The 14,280-nt window shown below is 44.7% G+C and overlaps 3 protein-coding genes across 5 annotated transcripts in view; 1 reads left to right on the top strand and 2 right to left on the bottom strand.

Moving 5' to 3' along the window:
- Positions 1 to 502: 502 nt before the first annotated feature.
- cideb (cell death inducing DFFA like effector b) lies at positions 503 to 2,117 on the top strand. Its single transcript, XM_019858561.1, has 5 exons — positions 503 to 779; positions 993 to 1,107; positions 1,171 to 1,320; positions 1,495 to 1,685; positions 1,788 to 2,117. The coding sequence occupies exons 1-5, from the start codon at positions 622 to 624 to the stop codon at positions 1,918 to 1,920; spliced, it is 747 nt and encodes a 248-aa protein (XP_019714120.1). The 5' UTR covers positions 503 to 621; the 3' UTR covers positions 1,921 to 2,117.
- A 63-nt stretch (positions 2,118 to 2,180) lies between these two features.
- Positions 2,181 to 7,504, bottom strand: gmpr2 (guanosine monophosphate reductase 2). 3 transcript variants are annotated; one of them, XM_019858560.1, is made up of 10 exons: positions 7,357 to 7,504; positions 6,944 to 7,073; positions 6,299 to 6,418; positions 6,139 to 6,222; positions 5,544 to 5,717; positions 5,347 to 5,428; positions 4,768 to 4,874; positions 3,991 to 4,033; positions 3,756 to 3,915; positions 2,181 to 3,540 (listed from the first exon to the last, which is right to left on the bottom strand). In XM_019858560.1, the coding sequence occupies exons 2-10, from the start codon at positions 7,028 to 7,030 to the stop codon at positions 3,351 to 3,353; spliced, it is 1,047 nt and encodes a 348-aa protein (XP_019714119.1). In that variant the 5' UTR covers positions 7,031 to 7,073; positions 7,357 to 7,504; the 3' UTR covers positions 2,181 to 3,350. The 3 variants fall into 3 exon arrangements, with proteins under 3 accessions (XP_019714119.1, XP_019714118.1, XP_019714117.1); XM_019858559.1 differs by having other exon boundaries at positions 6,944 to 7,038; positions 7,357 to 7,503; XM_019858558.1 differs by lacking the exon at positions 6,944 to 7,073 and adding an exon at positions 6,525 to 6,619 and having other exon boundaries at positions 7,357 to 7,502.
- Positions 7,505 to 11,623: 4,119 nt separating this feature from the next.
- Positions 11,624 to 14,280, bottom strand: part of slc7a8a (solute carrier family 7 member 8a) — a 13,098-nt gene continuing 10,441 nt past the window's right edge. Inside the window, exons 5-11 of the mRNA XM_019858557.1 lie at positions 14,112 to 14,280; positions 13,832 to 13,955; positions 12,923 to 13,026; positions 12,752 to 12,848; positions 12,524 to 12,673; positions 12,281 to 12,458; positions 11,624 to 12,001 (exon numbers count right to left, since the gene is read on the bottom strand). The exon at positions 14,112 to 14,280 is cut by the window's right edge and continues 14 nt beyond it. Of these exons, the coding sequence (XP_019714116.1) occupies positions 11,853 to 12,001; positions 12,281 to 12,458; positions 12,524 to 12,673; positions 12,752 to 12,848; positions 12,923 to 13,026; positions 13,832 to 13,955; positions 14,112 to 14,280 (971 nt within the window). The 3' untranslated portion in view covers positions 11,624 to 11,852. The remainder of the gene's footprint in view (positions 12,002 to 12,280; positions 12,459 to 12,523; positions 12,674 to 12,751; positions 12,849 to 12,922; positions 13,027 to 13,831; positions 13,956 to 14,111) is intronic.

The following is a 14,280-nucleotide window of genomic DNA, read 5'->3' as shown; positions in this document are numbered from 1 at the left end:
AGTGCACTCTGAGTCGTTTGTCAACTGTTAAAACGTTATTACTGTAATAATTTTAAGAACAGTTGGAGAGCCCCTAAAAATATATAATTTATGTATTTTTTAATCTGTACAGTATGTGTTTTAAGTAATCATTTTTTAAAATTAAACTCATGATACGCATTTATACTGAAAAAGAGTACCGATACTTGTGTAAAAAGTACGGATTCCTGACATTTTCAAGTAAAAGTTCAACAGGTAGAGACCGAAAAAATACGTTAGTACAAAAAAATGCATCCAAGCTAAATTTGTTAGTGATTAAAATGTGAAGAAAAAAACCTCTATACTCGATGTGTTTTTTTCAGATTACAATTTTTGAATGCCAGAATCTGGTATTTTTTTTCCGGGAAGCAAAGCAATAGCTCTCTATTTACAGTATATCTTTGTATGTTTTTTAATCTGGGGGGGGGGGATTTACAATTTGGGAGTGAAAAGTTCAATTGTTGGGAGTAAAAGTATAAATTAGTAAGAAAAATAAATTTTCATGTTCCGATATCTGAAACAGTGAAAAAGTATTTACATTCACACGGTAAAATAATTACCGTGAGCGTCTGTTGATAGTTTACGCTTGAGTACACAATCTGGATGAACTTTGCCTACATGCTGCTGAATCTGATCGGTCATCACTTGTGGAGCAAAGTCCAGGGTGACCTACTGTCAGGAAAGCTGACATTGTTTTTGTTCGTCACACCAGTGAGAACAAGAGAATCTACCAGAATGGACACGACGTCCTCATTGCTGAAGTAAGTAAGAGTTTATTACGGTTAGTTTGGAAATTTCAGAGAAATTTCACATTTCCAATTTGGAATGCGGTATTTCCAAAATTCTCCAGTTTAACTTCCCATGGAACTTCCCATGGAAGTGAAAGCATGTACTGGAAACGTCTAAATAATTTCACCTCTTTGCGGTATATGTGATAGATCTCAATCTGTTTTTTTTTTTTCCGGTGCCTCCAGGTCGGTCACCAAGCGAGTGTGGGCCGCGCCCCAGCGACCATTCAGGGTGCGCAGTCACAACCGGGAGGCCAAGAAGGGCATCACAGCCGGGACTTTGGAGGAACTGAAAGAGAGGGTGATTTCTCCGATGGTTTCCGAATTTCATTATGGATTCTTGCAACTGTGTGTTTGGTTCCAGGTCTGTCGGGCGTTGTCGCTTGTGTCTCTGGCGTCCTTGGTCTGCGAGGAGGACGGGACAGAGGTGGACTCGGACGACTTCTTGGCAACTCTGCCGGACAACGCCGCCATTGTGGCCTTGGAGCCTGGACAGATGTGGCGGCCGCCATCGGTACTGGTATTTTGTTAATTCACTCCAATTTCTCTATTCTTTTCTTGGGTGCACCTTCAGCAGTTCATTATGCATCCTCGCTGACCTGCAGAAACAAATTGTCTGCCCAGAGAGAGGAGCGAGTTACTACAACTGTGCGCCTTTTCACCGCTTTACTGTTCCCAACCACCCCAGGGTGCGGCTGTCCCCCGAAGTCAAGACAAGCTCAAGTCCAAGACGGGAAAAGACATCGCCAGTGTCACCTTGGACCTTTACAAAATGAGCCCCAAGGATTTGTTTGGCTCTCTGAGCGTGAAGGCCACTTTTCAAGGCTTGTACTCGGTCAGCGCCGACTTCCAGTGTCTGGGGCCCAAGAAAGTCCTCAAGTGAGTAGAAGCCCAAAAGCCGAGTCCTGCAACCTTTGGCTGTTGTTTTTCCACAAAATGGATCAATACAAATAGATTTGATTGATCTCTCTCACAAAATAGAGAGGCCCTGCGCGTGGCCTCGGGCCTCCTCAATGCCGCCGGACACCTGCTCATCACCTGTGCTTCCGTGATCCGCCGCGTCATTGAGGGCGTGGAGCTTTGGCAGCCGCCGCAGACCGCTTATCGGAACTGATCGAACGGGCTTGGTATTGGATGAAAAAAGGACAGCACTTGGACCTGCCAAGTCAAAGTGAAAGTTTCAAGTTGATTTTGTACATACGCCTGAAGCCAAACTCTTGTTGCAGGTCAATCTGGGCTTTTGTGCTGCGTTTTTTTTTTTTGTAAATATCAATCATCACCAATCATTCATAAATGTTCTGGTGCATTTAATGTTGTCTTCGATGAATGTAACGCAAGCGTTCAAGAGCTCTCGAGTCAAGACGGGAGCACGTGCAGAGGTGGAACAGCTTTATTGAATTGTACGCGGATGACAGAGACACTCGCGTGACCTTCAACCGCAAAAGGGACACTTAATTTCAAGGCAACAAAATATAATCAACACGACCTGAAAGTGAACATCACTAAAACATTAAAACTTTGGCATTGGTCACAGTTAAAAACAACAAATAAAATTCATCTAATTCTAAACGGTGCGTCACGGAAGAGAACAGTTTGGTTGCATATAACGTTAAGCATTTCAAATACACTGATTCCCAATCACTTCATTACTTCAAAAACTATCATTTACTTACCATAAATAATGTACCTTTCTTCATCTATCTATGACAATGACATATACCGCAGCGACAGGGAGGTAATATTCTTCCACTAGATGGCAGCAAGTCCACTTCTTGCTTTGTAGTCCCCTTCACGACTCAAGATTTCACATTGAGTCAATAAATTTGTGGAGAAAAAAAAAAAAGGGAGGAGGGTTCAGCTTTCTTTAGAAAGCGGTGGATAAAAGTATTACTTTGGCGTCAACTTGGAGTAAAAAATGATGTCGAATTGCATTCATGAGTTTCATTCAGATGAAAATAGTGCTTTGCTGTTATCTTCGTGTCAATAAACTATGTTGAAGTGCGCTGCGGACTTTCATTCTGACAAAAATTGTGCTTTGCCGGCATCAATGAACTATGTTGAGATTACGCGTTAATATTGCTTTGTTGCCATTTTATGGCCTTTTGATGTCAACGAACGATGCTGACGTGAGTGGAGGAGTTTAATTCAGTCCCAAATAGTGGCACAGTGTGTCAATAAACTATGTTCAAGTGAGTTAAGGGGTTTAATGTGTTCATACAAAGTGCTTTGCTACCATCTTGTGGCATCTCGAGGTAATTATAAACCATTGTGGGGGGTGACAATCGGGTTCACTCTATATCACTCTTGTGACATTTTTTGAGGTATGTTGTGCCAGATTTTTTTTCCCCAGTGTATAAAATATGTGAAACACCATTCTAACAAACAAGATATTAAAACGTTACCTGAAGGTTAAAGGTCGGAACGATATAAGCGAATGGACCGTTATTGCTTGGCATTGGAGAGTCCAATGGGAATAAATATCGTAGGAACGGCAGTGTAACTGTTAGCGTACATACAAGCGGCGCTGAAGACTCCCTCGGGCGTTCAGCCGTCGTTGCCGAAGACGGTGTTGAGCTGCTGGGTGACCCTGATGAAGGTGGTCCTGCGGCTCAGCTCCTTCAGCTTGGCTGCCCCCACGTAGGTGCACGTGGAGCGCACCCCGCCCAGGATGTCTCGCATCGTTGCCTCCACGGGGCCTTTGAACGGCACTTCCACAGTTTTGCCCTCAGACGCTCTGCGGGTGGGGGGCAAAGGGGCATTTGTTTTAAACATCTTTCACTCTCTTGCCTGCGACCACTTAAATGGTGTATGTGAAGCACATTGAGTTAGCTCGTGTGTGCCTGCGGGCTTCTCAAATACACTCATCAGATATGAGGCCAGCACCTTCGATGTGTCGTAAATCTCTTAACAGCGCACCACCTTTTAATTGCTTCATTGATTGGGACTTACCGGTACTCGGCCAGGACGCCGGCGTGCTTCTTCATCGCCACTTCAGAGCTCATGCCGTAGAAAAGCTTGTATTTCTTGCCCAGCTTCTCGATGGTTTCGCCGCCGCTCTCGCAGTGGCCCGCCAGCATGCCGCCCAGCATCACAAAGTCGGCTCCGGCGCCTGACAGATGTCACGTCGATGAGGGGGAAAAAAAAAAAAAACAGCTCTTTGTTGCAACTCATCCATGGGACTCACCGAAAGCCTTGGAGACATCCCCCGGGCATGTGCATCCTCCATCCTGTGGGAGAGACGCCATGCCGGCTATAAAGCAGTGGTTCTCAAATAGGGCTGAATGATTTGGAGAAAAAAAAATATAGATCATAATCTATTGGTTTTCCACCCCTCAATATTGCAATTGTGATTACATGATTATTTTTTTCTTCCCATATCAAATCACAATCGTAGTACTGAAAAAAACAAAATCAAAAACAAAAAAAAAAAACGCTGACATTATTTTTTCCCAAAAATCGTTCAGCCCTTAGTGCTCAATTGTGATAAAATCTTTGCTCGAAAAAGTTGGCAAATTGTTAAGATGCCAACATTGACTTTGGAATAAAACCCATTTTTCCCCCAAAGAAAATCTGCATTTTTGGGGGGTAAGGTTATAACTGTCATCCTATTTTGACGGAATAATAGGTGTGCTATTACAAGAGCAAAATTGTACTTTTGAAATTCACGTGTTAAAATGGGAATTCCTTTCCTCATTAATCACTGCCTTTAAAATTGTATCACAATGAGAAATTTGAACAAGAATTCTTGGAAAAATAAATATGATTCTGATGACGATTTATCACAACAACTTATTTTTCGTCAAAAATATGACTGTTTGATAGCATTCCAATTTTTTTCTTCCAAAAACATGACTGTTAGCATCACAATGATTAACTGGTGTGAAGCTAACAAAGGGATCGCCGTGGACCCAAAACGTTGGCATCTCAACAATCCGAACATTCCTTCACAATGGAGGCTCACTGAAATGATGTGGCCATTCAGTCCGTGGGCCGCGTCCGCGCACTCGATCACCGCGCTGAGCTGAGGGTACCCCACGCCGGTCTTCTTGCGCGTGGTGCACACGGAGCCTGCGGAAGACAGCAAAAGTTGGGCTGCGCTCCACTTCGCCAATGAACCAACTCTGCAGATACAGTCAACCGTCTCCAATTCCCCAATTCCAATTAACTCAAGGCGTGAGTTGTTTTGGGTGAGCTAACGTCAATTCATTAGCTTGTTGTGTGTATCATCAATTCTTAAAAGTAAAAATCTAAAATGGCTACCAAAAACCAACAATGCTGTTCGCTAAGATGTACTATACCTTGATTATACCTGTTAACGACATCTCAGAATTTATGTGGCGTTTCTCCCGTTAATTGGTACTTTTACAAGTTGTAAAATATATTCCTCCTGCTTTCTCGCACTTCTCTGCATTTCTTTTGGGGGCGAGTTTTGTTTCATTCTGCACAGACTATTCACAGCAAGCCTTGGTCCCTACCCCGTGCGCATAGTGAGGGTTCAGTGTAAAAAGCCGCCTGAGAAGATGACAATTGCTGCGGTCACCTGGTCCGATGCCCACTTTGATGATGTCCGCACCGGCCAGGATCAGCTCTTCCACCATCTCTCCCGTCACCACATTTCCTGCCTGAAAACATGGGGGAATACAATGACTACATTCGAGGTTAAATTCAGCTTAAAATCCATGAATTACGGTTGGGAAACGCTGCGGAAACAGAAAGAAAAAAAACACGCCCACTGACCATTATCGTGTGCGAGGGGAACTTCTGCCGCACATCCTTGACAAAGTGCACAAAATGCTCCGAGTAGCCGTTTGCCACGTCCACGCAGATGTACCGTAGCTGCGGGACGGCGGCCAAGATGGCGGACATCTTCTGGAAGTCGGCCTCGCCGGTGCCCGTGCTGACCGCAACATTCTGGGAGGGGGCAAAAAAGTGGAAACAACAGGCGGGCTGCTGTCAAAATCTCATGTTGTAAAACTGGAAGCCGTTGATTGGAATGAATGAGGAATTAATATGAAACGTTGGGAGAAATATATTTTACCATAACCCCAACTAAAATAAATAAGTTTCCTGCAAATCTTTGAAAAAACTCATTGGAAAAGCCCCAACCTAACTTTGTACGCTGCTCACCATGCATACCACCGCCCACACTCTCTGTCGCAGCAGTTTTATTAATTGTATTCTCCAAGTCAACACTACTTTAGACCACCTGTTGGTAAAATTTTTCACACCAGATAAAGTTCTCCTGATGAACAAACTGTTGAAATATGATGGTTTCTAATTGTCTCCTTTTTTCCTTCGTGTCGGCTTCGAGAAAAAAAAACGTAACAAGTACCTCGAGGCATTCTGGTTGCTTGGCCGCAAACTCCTGCCAGTCTTCCACGGAGTAATGCTTGTGGACTGCAGTGAAGACGGTGAACTAGCGGAAGAGAACAGATGAACTGATTGCTCGTCATGCAAGGTGGTTCTGGTTCCCATCAGAACACGTTGCCTACGTTGTTTAAAGCCCTCGCCATCTCAAAGGTGCCCACTGTGTCCATGTTCGCCGCAATGATGGGGATTCCCGTGTAGCTGCCCTTGGAGTTCCGGAATGTAAACGTCCTCAGCAAGTCCACCTAAACAGATACACAATGGGTGACCGATGATTGCGGTTTAATAGTAATCATCGTAATCACCATCACCACCGTCACGTGTTATGGATAGATATGAAATTGTATCGACCTCACTCCTTGATTTGAGGGTGCTGCGCTTAGGCCGGAGGAGCACATCTTTAAAATCCAGCTTGATGTCATTCTCAATACGAGGCATGATGGAAACTGAAGACACACCGAAATTGTGTTATTATTATTACCTGCACACAACACACATAGATATGTGACTAGAATGTTAAGACATCCAGATGAATGTTTACAGCCTGGCTGGCACGATAATGACACATTTGGAGGAAGAAAAGAACAAAGCAAGTTAGTTCTACGAAACTAGTTGCGACTTCCATCTGGTCCCAGGGTTGCAAAAATGTAAAAATGTGCATGCTAGCAGATTGTAACGACATCGGAACCCAGTAATCAAGGTTTTCGGCATAAATTGGAGACACTAGAGAGGTTTACCTGCCTAATTGTTAACTTACCGGTTTTCTCGACCTCACTCCTTGATTTGAGGGTGCTGCGCTTGGGCCGGAGGAGCACATCTTTAAAATCCAGCTTGATATCATTCTCAATACGAGGCATGATGGAAACTGAAGACACACCGAAATTGTGTTATTATTATTACCTGCACACAACACACATAGATATGTGACTAGAATGTTAAGACATCCAGATGAATGTTTACAGCCTGGCTGGCACGATAATGACACATTTGGAGGAAGAAAAGAACAAAGCAAGTTAGTTCTACGAAACTAGTTCTGGGACCAGACTTCCATCTGGTCCCAGGGTTGCAAAAATGTGCATGCTAGCAGATTGTAACGACATCTGAACCCAGTAATAGACACTTCAAGGTTTTCGGCATAAATCGGAGACACTAGAGAGGTTTACCTGCCTAATTGTTAACTTACCGGTTTTCTGTTAAGGTTAAAAACGTGAAATCGATAACCTTCAATATGAGTGAGTCGCATTAACTTCCCGTTGCAAAGCGTTTGCGCATATTGAGCGGGAAACGAGAAAGCCGCCTTGTAGTTTTTTGTCTTGCACCAAGCGTAGAGCTAGTCGGCCATTAGAACTACATAGTTGAAAATTACTTTACGGCACATCAAAAGAAAATGTCGTAAAAAGCATCCAGCGGAAAAGGAAATGTTTTTTGTCGGATAAAACTTTATTTATAACAACTGCATGGCAATTAACGACTCCCGTCCTGTCGAATTTATAAATATAAATAAAAATAAAAGTAATTTACGGGGAACTTTTTCACAGCACATTTTCACGCAATCATAACGTACCCATTGTGTATCTGCAGTTTTTGTCCTCTACGTTTTTTTCCCGTCCAAATGACAATGGAACACGCTTATGAACGGAGAAACGACAAGTAAGTTCTAGTTCTAAACAGCGAGTTCATAAACAGGACCTCATCTCTATAAAGTATCTGCCTATGAAGTCAACTATTGATACAGTATTTAAAAGCCCTTAATGTACAGTACGGCGGCCCGGTGGTCGACCGGTAAGCACGCCGGCCTCCCTGTGGCAACTGCATGGCAATTAACGACTCCCGTCCTGTCGAATTTATAAATATAAATAAAAATAAAAGTAATTTACGGGGAACTTTTTCACAGCACGTTTTCACGCAATCATCACTGACCCATTGTGTATCTGCAGTTTTTGTCCTCTACATTTTTTTCCCATCCAAATGACAATGGAACACGCTAATGAACGGAGAAACGACAAGTAAGTTCGAGTTCTAAACAGCGAGTTCATAAATAGGACCTCATCTCTGTAAATATCTGCCTATGAAGTCAACTCTTGATATTTAAAAGCCCTTAATGTACAGTACGGCGGCCCGGTGGTCGACCGGTAAGCATGCCGGCCTCCCTGTGCAGCGTTGGCAACCAGTTCAGGGTGTACTTCGCCTACTGGGAAAGGCTCCAGCCTGCCCCGCGACCCTTGCGAGGATAAGCGGATCAGAAAATGGATAGATGGATGTACCGTACCTCTTCAGGCTTTTCATCTGATACCACCTCAAAAAACACTTGCCCCCCATAAGTCAGGTGGGTGGACAATAAGTGAGGCATGCAAACAGGTCTCTCGGTTAGATAAGCTTTTTCAAAGCGGTATTTGAAAAACTTTGACAGTCTCCATCATTTCAAGCTTGAAAGGCCCACCCCTGCTCTAAATTGTCCCCAGGTGTTAGCATGGATGGTTGGCAACCAGTTCAGGGTGTACTTCGCCTACTGGGAAAGGCTCCAGCCTGCCCCGCGACCCTTGCGAGGATAAGCGGATCAGAAAATGGATAGATGGATGTACCGTACCTCTTCAGGCTTTTCATCTGATACCACCTCAAAAAACACTTGCCCCCCATAAGTCAGGTGGGTGGACAATAAGTGAGGCATGCAAACAGGCCTCTCGGTGAGAGCTTTTTCAAAGCGGTATTTGAAAAACTTTATTGACATTCTCCATCATTTCAAGCTTGAAAGATCAGTCCGGTTTATTCATGACCAACTCAACGACCTATCCGACATCCACAACTTGAAACCTGACCTCCTCACCCGAACAAACAAATGGTGAGTGAATGCATTGAAGCCATGCCGAGATCTGTACATGCCCTTTGACTTCTGGACATCGACATTCAGGGGGGGGAAAAAAACGGCACAAACACCAAATACGTCTGTCAGTGTTTTATTTGCTAGGAGACAATCGACCGTGTACACAATATCACTAGGCACATCATCACAGCATTGTCACTGTAAAGAACCCATCCAAACAAGAGAAACAGACACAAAACTGGCCCGGCATTGGTTATAATTCCATGCCATCGTGTTTTGGGGGGTACGGGCACTCCTGAGAGAAATACATATCAAAGTAGCACCTGTACAGATGGTTAGCGTTTTTGTTTTTGGCAGCATAGATAAGGAGGCTGGGTTGCCCAGAGAAACCGAGGTAATTATTGCTGGTATGAAAACATTGTCGACAGGCGGAGGATGAACATTTTTGGACATAATGTATTATCAAACACCTGGTTCAATTCAAAAGTGCGTGTTCATTTCAATATATATGTCCTGCAGTCTGTTTTGTGTGTGTGTGTGTGTGTGTGTGTGTTTGTGTGTATGTATGTATGGGCGGCACGGTGTTCATCTGCTGAACACATCTGCCTCACAGTGCAGAGGTCGTGGGTTCGATTACTTTTTGTCCTCCTTAAATACGCAGTGTGACTCACAAATGCAATAACGGATGACTCATCACCTTTTTTGGATGACCACCTCAGAGTCGGGCGGTGAATAGGAGCTAAAAGTGCGTGTGTATTTCAATATATATGTGCTGCAGTCTGTTGTGTGTGTGTGTGTGTGTGTGTGTGTGTGTGTGTGTGTGGGCGGCACGGTGTTCATCTGCTGAACACATCCACCTCACAGTGCAGAGGTCGTGGGTTCGATTCTGGGCTCAAGCCTTTCTGTGTGGAGTTTGCATGTTCTCCCCCGTGCCTGCGTGGGTTTTCGTCAGGTACTCCGGTTTCCTCCCACACTCCAAAAACAAGCACGTTAAGTCAATTGATCACTCTAAATTGTCCTCAGGTGTGATTGCAAGCCCAAATGGTTGTTTGTCTATGTGTGTCCCTCGATTGGCCGGCAAACAGTTTGGGGTGTAGCCCGCCTGGTGCCCGAAGTTGGCTGCGATAGGCTCCAGCACGCCCGCCACCCTCGTGAGGATAAAGCGGTTCAGATAATGGATGGCTATACATATATAACTCTTAATTCTATGAATAATGATCTCATAATTATTCTATACTTTAAACAGCAAAATCGTTGGTTACAAAAATATTTTTGTCCAGACAATCAATGCCTTTTCTTTTCCGTTCAATGCTGTTCATAGAGCATTCAGGGGGTCGGCGTTTGGGTTAATTGCATCAACAATTCAAATGTAGTGGTGAAAAAAAAAACATTTCCAGCTATTATCTGCATGGTTTGAATCACAATAAAATCGCCTACGATAGACAAATGAATGTTTCTGTCTTAATATACATATATAACTCTTAATTCTATGAATAATGATCTCATAATTATTCGATATTTTAAACAGCAAAATTGTTGGTTGCAAAATATATTTTTGACCAGACAATCAATGCCTTTTCTTCTCCGTTCAATGCTGTTCATAGAGCATTCAGGGGGTCGGCGTTTGGGTTAATTGCATCAACAATTCAAATGTAGTGGTGAAAAAAAAAACATTTCCAGCTATTATCTGCATGGTTTGAATCACAATAAAATCGCCTACGATAGACAAATGAATGTTTCTGTCTTAATATCAGTCATCGCGTGACTTGAAATGCCACAACATGCCAACGAATTCACGCATCGTCTGCATAGTATACAGAGAACCCCGTTCAAAAAAATGAATCAATGCCTTTTCTTCTCCGTTCAATGCTGTTCATAGAGCATTCAGGGGGTCGGCGTTTGGGTTAATTGCATCAACAATTCAAATGTAGTGGTGAAAAAAAAAACATTTCCAGCTATTATCTGCATGGTTTGAATAACAATAAAATCGCCTACGATAGACAAATGAATGTTTCTGTCACATCAGTCATCGCGTGACTTGAAATGCCACAACATGCCAACGAATTAAGGCATTCACGCATCGTCTGCATGGTATACAGAGAACCCCGTTCAAAAAAATTTCATTGCCACCCTCCTCAAACGGTTTGGAATAGCCGATAGATGTCATAAGATAGTGGCAAAGGATTACTTTTGTCAGCATGAAGCCCCTCAACTCACTTCGGGATAGTTCCTTCACACCCAATTGCCACAAGATGGCACTAAAGCATTACGAACAACAATTATGCAGCGATTCACTGGAAGCCTCTGGAGGACTAAGTAGTAAAAATAAAATGCAAATGAATATGAGGCTGGCAATTAAAATCAAGCATATCTAAAAAAAAAAAAAAATCAGTCAAAAAAAATATCAATCAAAATAAAAATAATTATAAAACAACAAATGCATTCTGGAATCTTTGCACTTCACGTACTTCACAACAAGAAAGGTGTAGAGACTCAAATTTGGTGATTTGAATGTGTGGAAAAAGCAGACATTTACAAGATTGAAAACAAAAGTAGAAAAACAATAAGACGTCATCACAGTGAAACCATTTAACAAAAATAATAATAATAAGACATCCTCAGATGTTTCTCTTACAGGAGTGTGAAGATGATGAGCTCGCCTGTCTATTTATTGCACACTTTTAAAAAAACCCCGGCTGAAGGCTTGTGGGGTTGATATTACTCTTACAAATGTCACATCATATTTGGCACAGAGATTAAAAATTAAAAAAAAGATGCATCTAAACATATCCAGTAAGAGAGGGGGTACACATACTGATCATAAATCCACATCAAACTGTGGTACAAACTTTGTCGCTTCAGCAGTCCGCTGATTTTTGGTTTTCGCCGTCCTCTTTGGACAGAGGGGACCTGGCCTCCTTCATTTCCTCACCCTCGTCTCCGTTGTCGGGCGTCTGAGCGGGATAAACCACCACGCAAAACTTCTGACCCAAATATGTCATCTTATCTGAAGGAGGAGACGCACGCGGCATTAGTTTTGGATTGACCGCTGAGTGAAAGAAATGAGCGACTGAGGACTGAGATCAAGAGGATTGGCATGGGGCCATACGGGCGCCTGCCAACCTGCGGGAGCCAGAATTCTGGCCCACTGGTAAGGGATTACCTTTTTTTTTACTGCTATGATCAGTCATCTACCATGCAAATTGGATTAGTAATTCATTGAATTCCTTGGTAAGCGAGCACGCTGGCGTCGATAATTTCACAGCCCGACATCGGACAAACCTACCGACAAATGCGTCGAAGCACTTTGGCTTGTTGTCCCAGTAAACACCCAGGAAATAGACGGGCACGCCGGTGAGCATAATGGCCAGGCCGATGCCGCACACCACAGGCTCCGAGTAAAGCGAGAAGATGAGCAAGAAGGCCCAGAAGAGCAGATAAATGACCGGCCATATCAGGCTGATCTGAAAGCAAAAGAAGAACTTCAGTCCCACTCCCAAAAACCGACCCCCCTATCTGTCAGACGCACCTTAATGGGCCTGTGCATGTTCGGTTGTTTGATTCGCAGCACAATCTGCCCGGCGACAGTGACGCCGTAAAAGAGGTAGTTGATGAAACCGACATAGTTGATCAGGGTGTACATGTCACTGGTGCACAGCATGAGCAAGGTGGAGAGGCACTGCGGAACGAGAGCGTTGGAGAGTCAAAACTCGCGTTTGGAACAAGATTTCCTCGAGGGCTGAGCGGACGAACTCACGGTGAAGAGCAGAGCCGGGATAGGCGTGCAGCGTTTGACGTGAATCATGGCCAGTAGACTGGGGAGGTGTCCCTCTCTGGCCCCGGCAAAGAACAACCTGTGAAGGATGACAACATTAAACGTCGCGATCAGGCTCCCTGCAGGAAGGATTTGGAAAGAGGACTGACTTGCCTTGACGACGTGAAGAGGGAACCGTTGACTCCCCCGAAGGTAGACAGGGCGACGGAGATGGGCATGATCCACGCCATCACACCCAGAAGCTTCTCTCCAAATGTCTGGGGGGGAACGAGAGAGAATTGGAGTCTTCCGAACATGTTTCACGGCATTCCCTCTCGTGGACCGTAACCAAATACAAATACTTTATCTTGCTTTGTTATTGCTTCCTGGTTCGCGTTCCGCCACGTCGCTGCTGTCCCTGTTTTTTGCCGCCTCATCCCCAAGATTTCAGTCAATCAAGATCCTCCACTGCGCCTTGACTTTACCTTTCTCCATTCACGTGTTTTTCACGTTGGATCGGTCTTATAGGGATGTAGTGGACCGTGGTGGCGAGACAGGAATATGTGAGGCTTACGAACTGCATCTGTGGCCCGCAGATGCATTTGGGAAGGCAAAGTTTGAAGGAGTGTGCCAAGACTGTGGATGGGGCATCTGGGGGGGGCAAAACTCAAAGGTTCTGTGGCGATTTTCCAACAAGAGTGATTGTTGGCACTTGGAAGAATAGAGCTAGAGGGCGCTGAGGTGGTGAACGTCCACTCACGGGAGTCGTGTGGGTGCATTCTTCGCCAGTTCGGGCTACCGGCAGTGAAGAGAGTAACCGCATGAATCACAAGTTCCAATGATAGGACGGAGGGTGGATAGAACTCGGAAAATTGGAGCGCTCGAGTGCCTCCCGCCCAGTTCAGGGGTGGTGGTTTCTGAGCTGGATCTGCAGTTCCTCCCAAGGGCTTTTGTTATGGAAAGCTGCAGTGCTACAAGGCTGGACCCTGGAGGAGGGCCTTGCCCAACTGGCCAGTTAACTATGGTAGCCCAGAGTTCGGACTTGGTTCGGTCTCGCGGTAACCGCTTGTCGGCGCCACTCACCACAGCCACGGCGTTGGAGGCCAGCAGCTCCTGTGGACTCATGGCCGTGACGTAGGCAATGTTGGCGAAGACGTAGACAAAAGTCACCAGTGGGATGGAGATGAAGATGGCGCGGGGGAGGTTCCTGCATGGCAACAACGGGTGTGTTCGAGGGTTACATAATCGGACATTTATAGGAACACTCTCTATGGCGGAAGGGCGATAACGCATCAGAGATCAGATCCTGGGTCAGGGCTTTCAATGGCCGTTCGCGACTGTGGGAAAGCAATACAAGTCTTACACGTAAGGATCCACCAGCTCCTCTGTGACATAGTTGAGGAAGTTCCATCCCCCGTAGGCGAAGGAGCCTTGGAGGAAGGACAAGGCTATCAATCCCACGTCATAGTCCTGGAAGGGCTCGAAGGCATTGGCCGGCTCCAACCAGTAGTACTCTCCTACATGTACGAGAC

The sequence above is a fragment of the Hippocampus comes genome, unplaced genomic scaffold (genome assembly GCF_001891065.2).
Source record: "Hippocampus comes isolate QL1 unplaced genomic scaffold, H_comes_QL1_v1.1 scaffold48, whole genome shotgun sequence".
Classification (NCBI taxonomy): Eukaryota; Metazoa; Chordata; class Actinopteri; order Syngnathiformes; family Syngnathidae; genus Hippocampus; species Hippocampus comes.
The sequence above is the reverse complement of the archived record's forward strand: the minus strand, read 5'-3'. Positions and strand labels throughout refer to the sequence as shown.

Bases quoted from the DNA above. Each gene is read 5' to 3' on its own strand.
- cideb (XM_019858561.1), top strand. From the start codon at position 622: ATGAACTTTGCCTACATGCTGCTGAATCTGATCGGTCATCACTTGTGG. The intron at 1,108-1,170 runs GTGATTTCTCCG...GTTTGGTTCCAG, and splicing joins TGGAGGAACTGAAAGAGAGG to GTCTGTCGGGCGTTGTCGCT. The intron at 1,686-1,787 runs GTGAGTAGAAGC...CTCACAAAATAG, and splicing joins GGGCCCAAGAAAGTCCTCAA to AGAGGCCCTGCGCGTGGCCT.
- gmpr2 (XM_019858560.1), bottom strand. From the start codon at position 7,030: ATGCCTCGTATTGAGAATGATATCAAGCTGGATTTTAAAGATGTGCTC. The intron at 3,916-3,990 runs GTGAGTCCCATG...GACATCTGTCAG, and splicing joins GGATGTCTCCAAGGCTTTCG to GCGCCGGAGCCGACTTTGTG. The intron at 3,541-3,755 runs GTAAGTCCCAAT...CCCCACCCGCAG, and splicing joins GGCGTCCTGGCCGAGTACCG to AGCGTCTGAGGGCAAAACTG.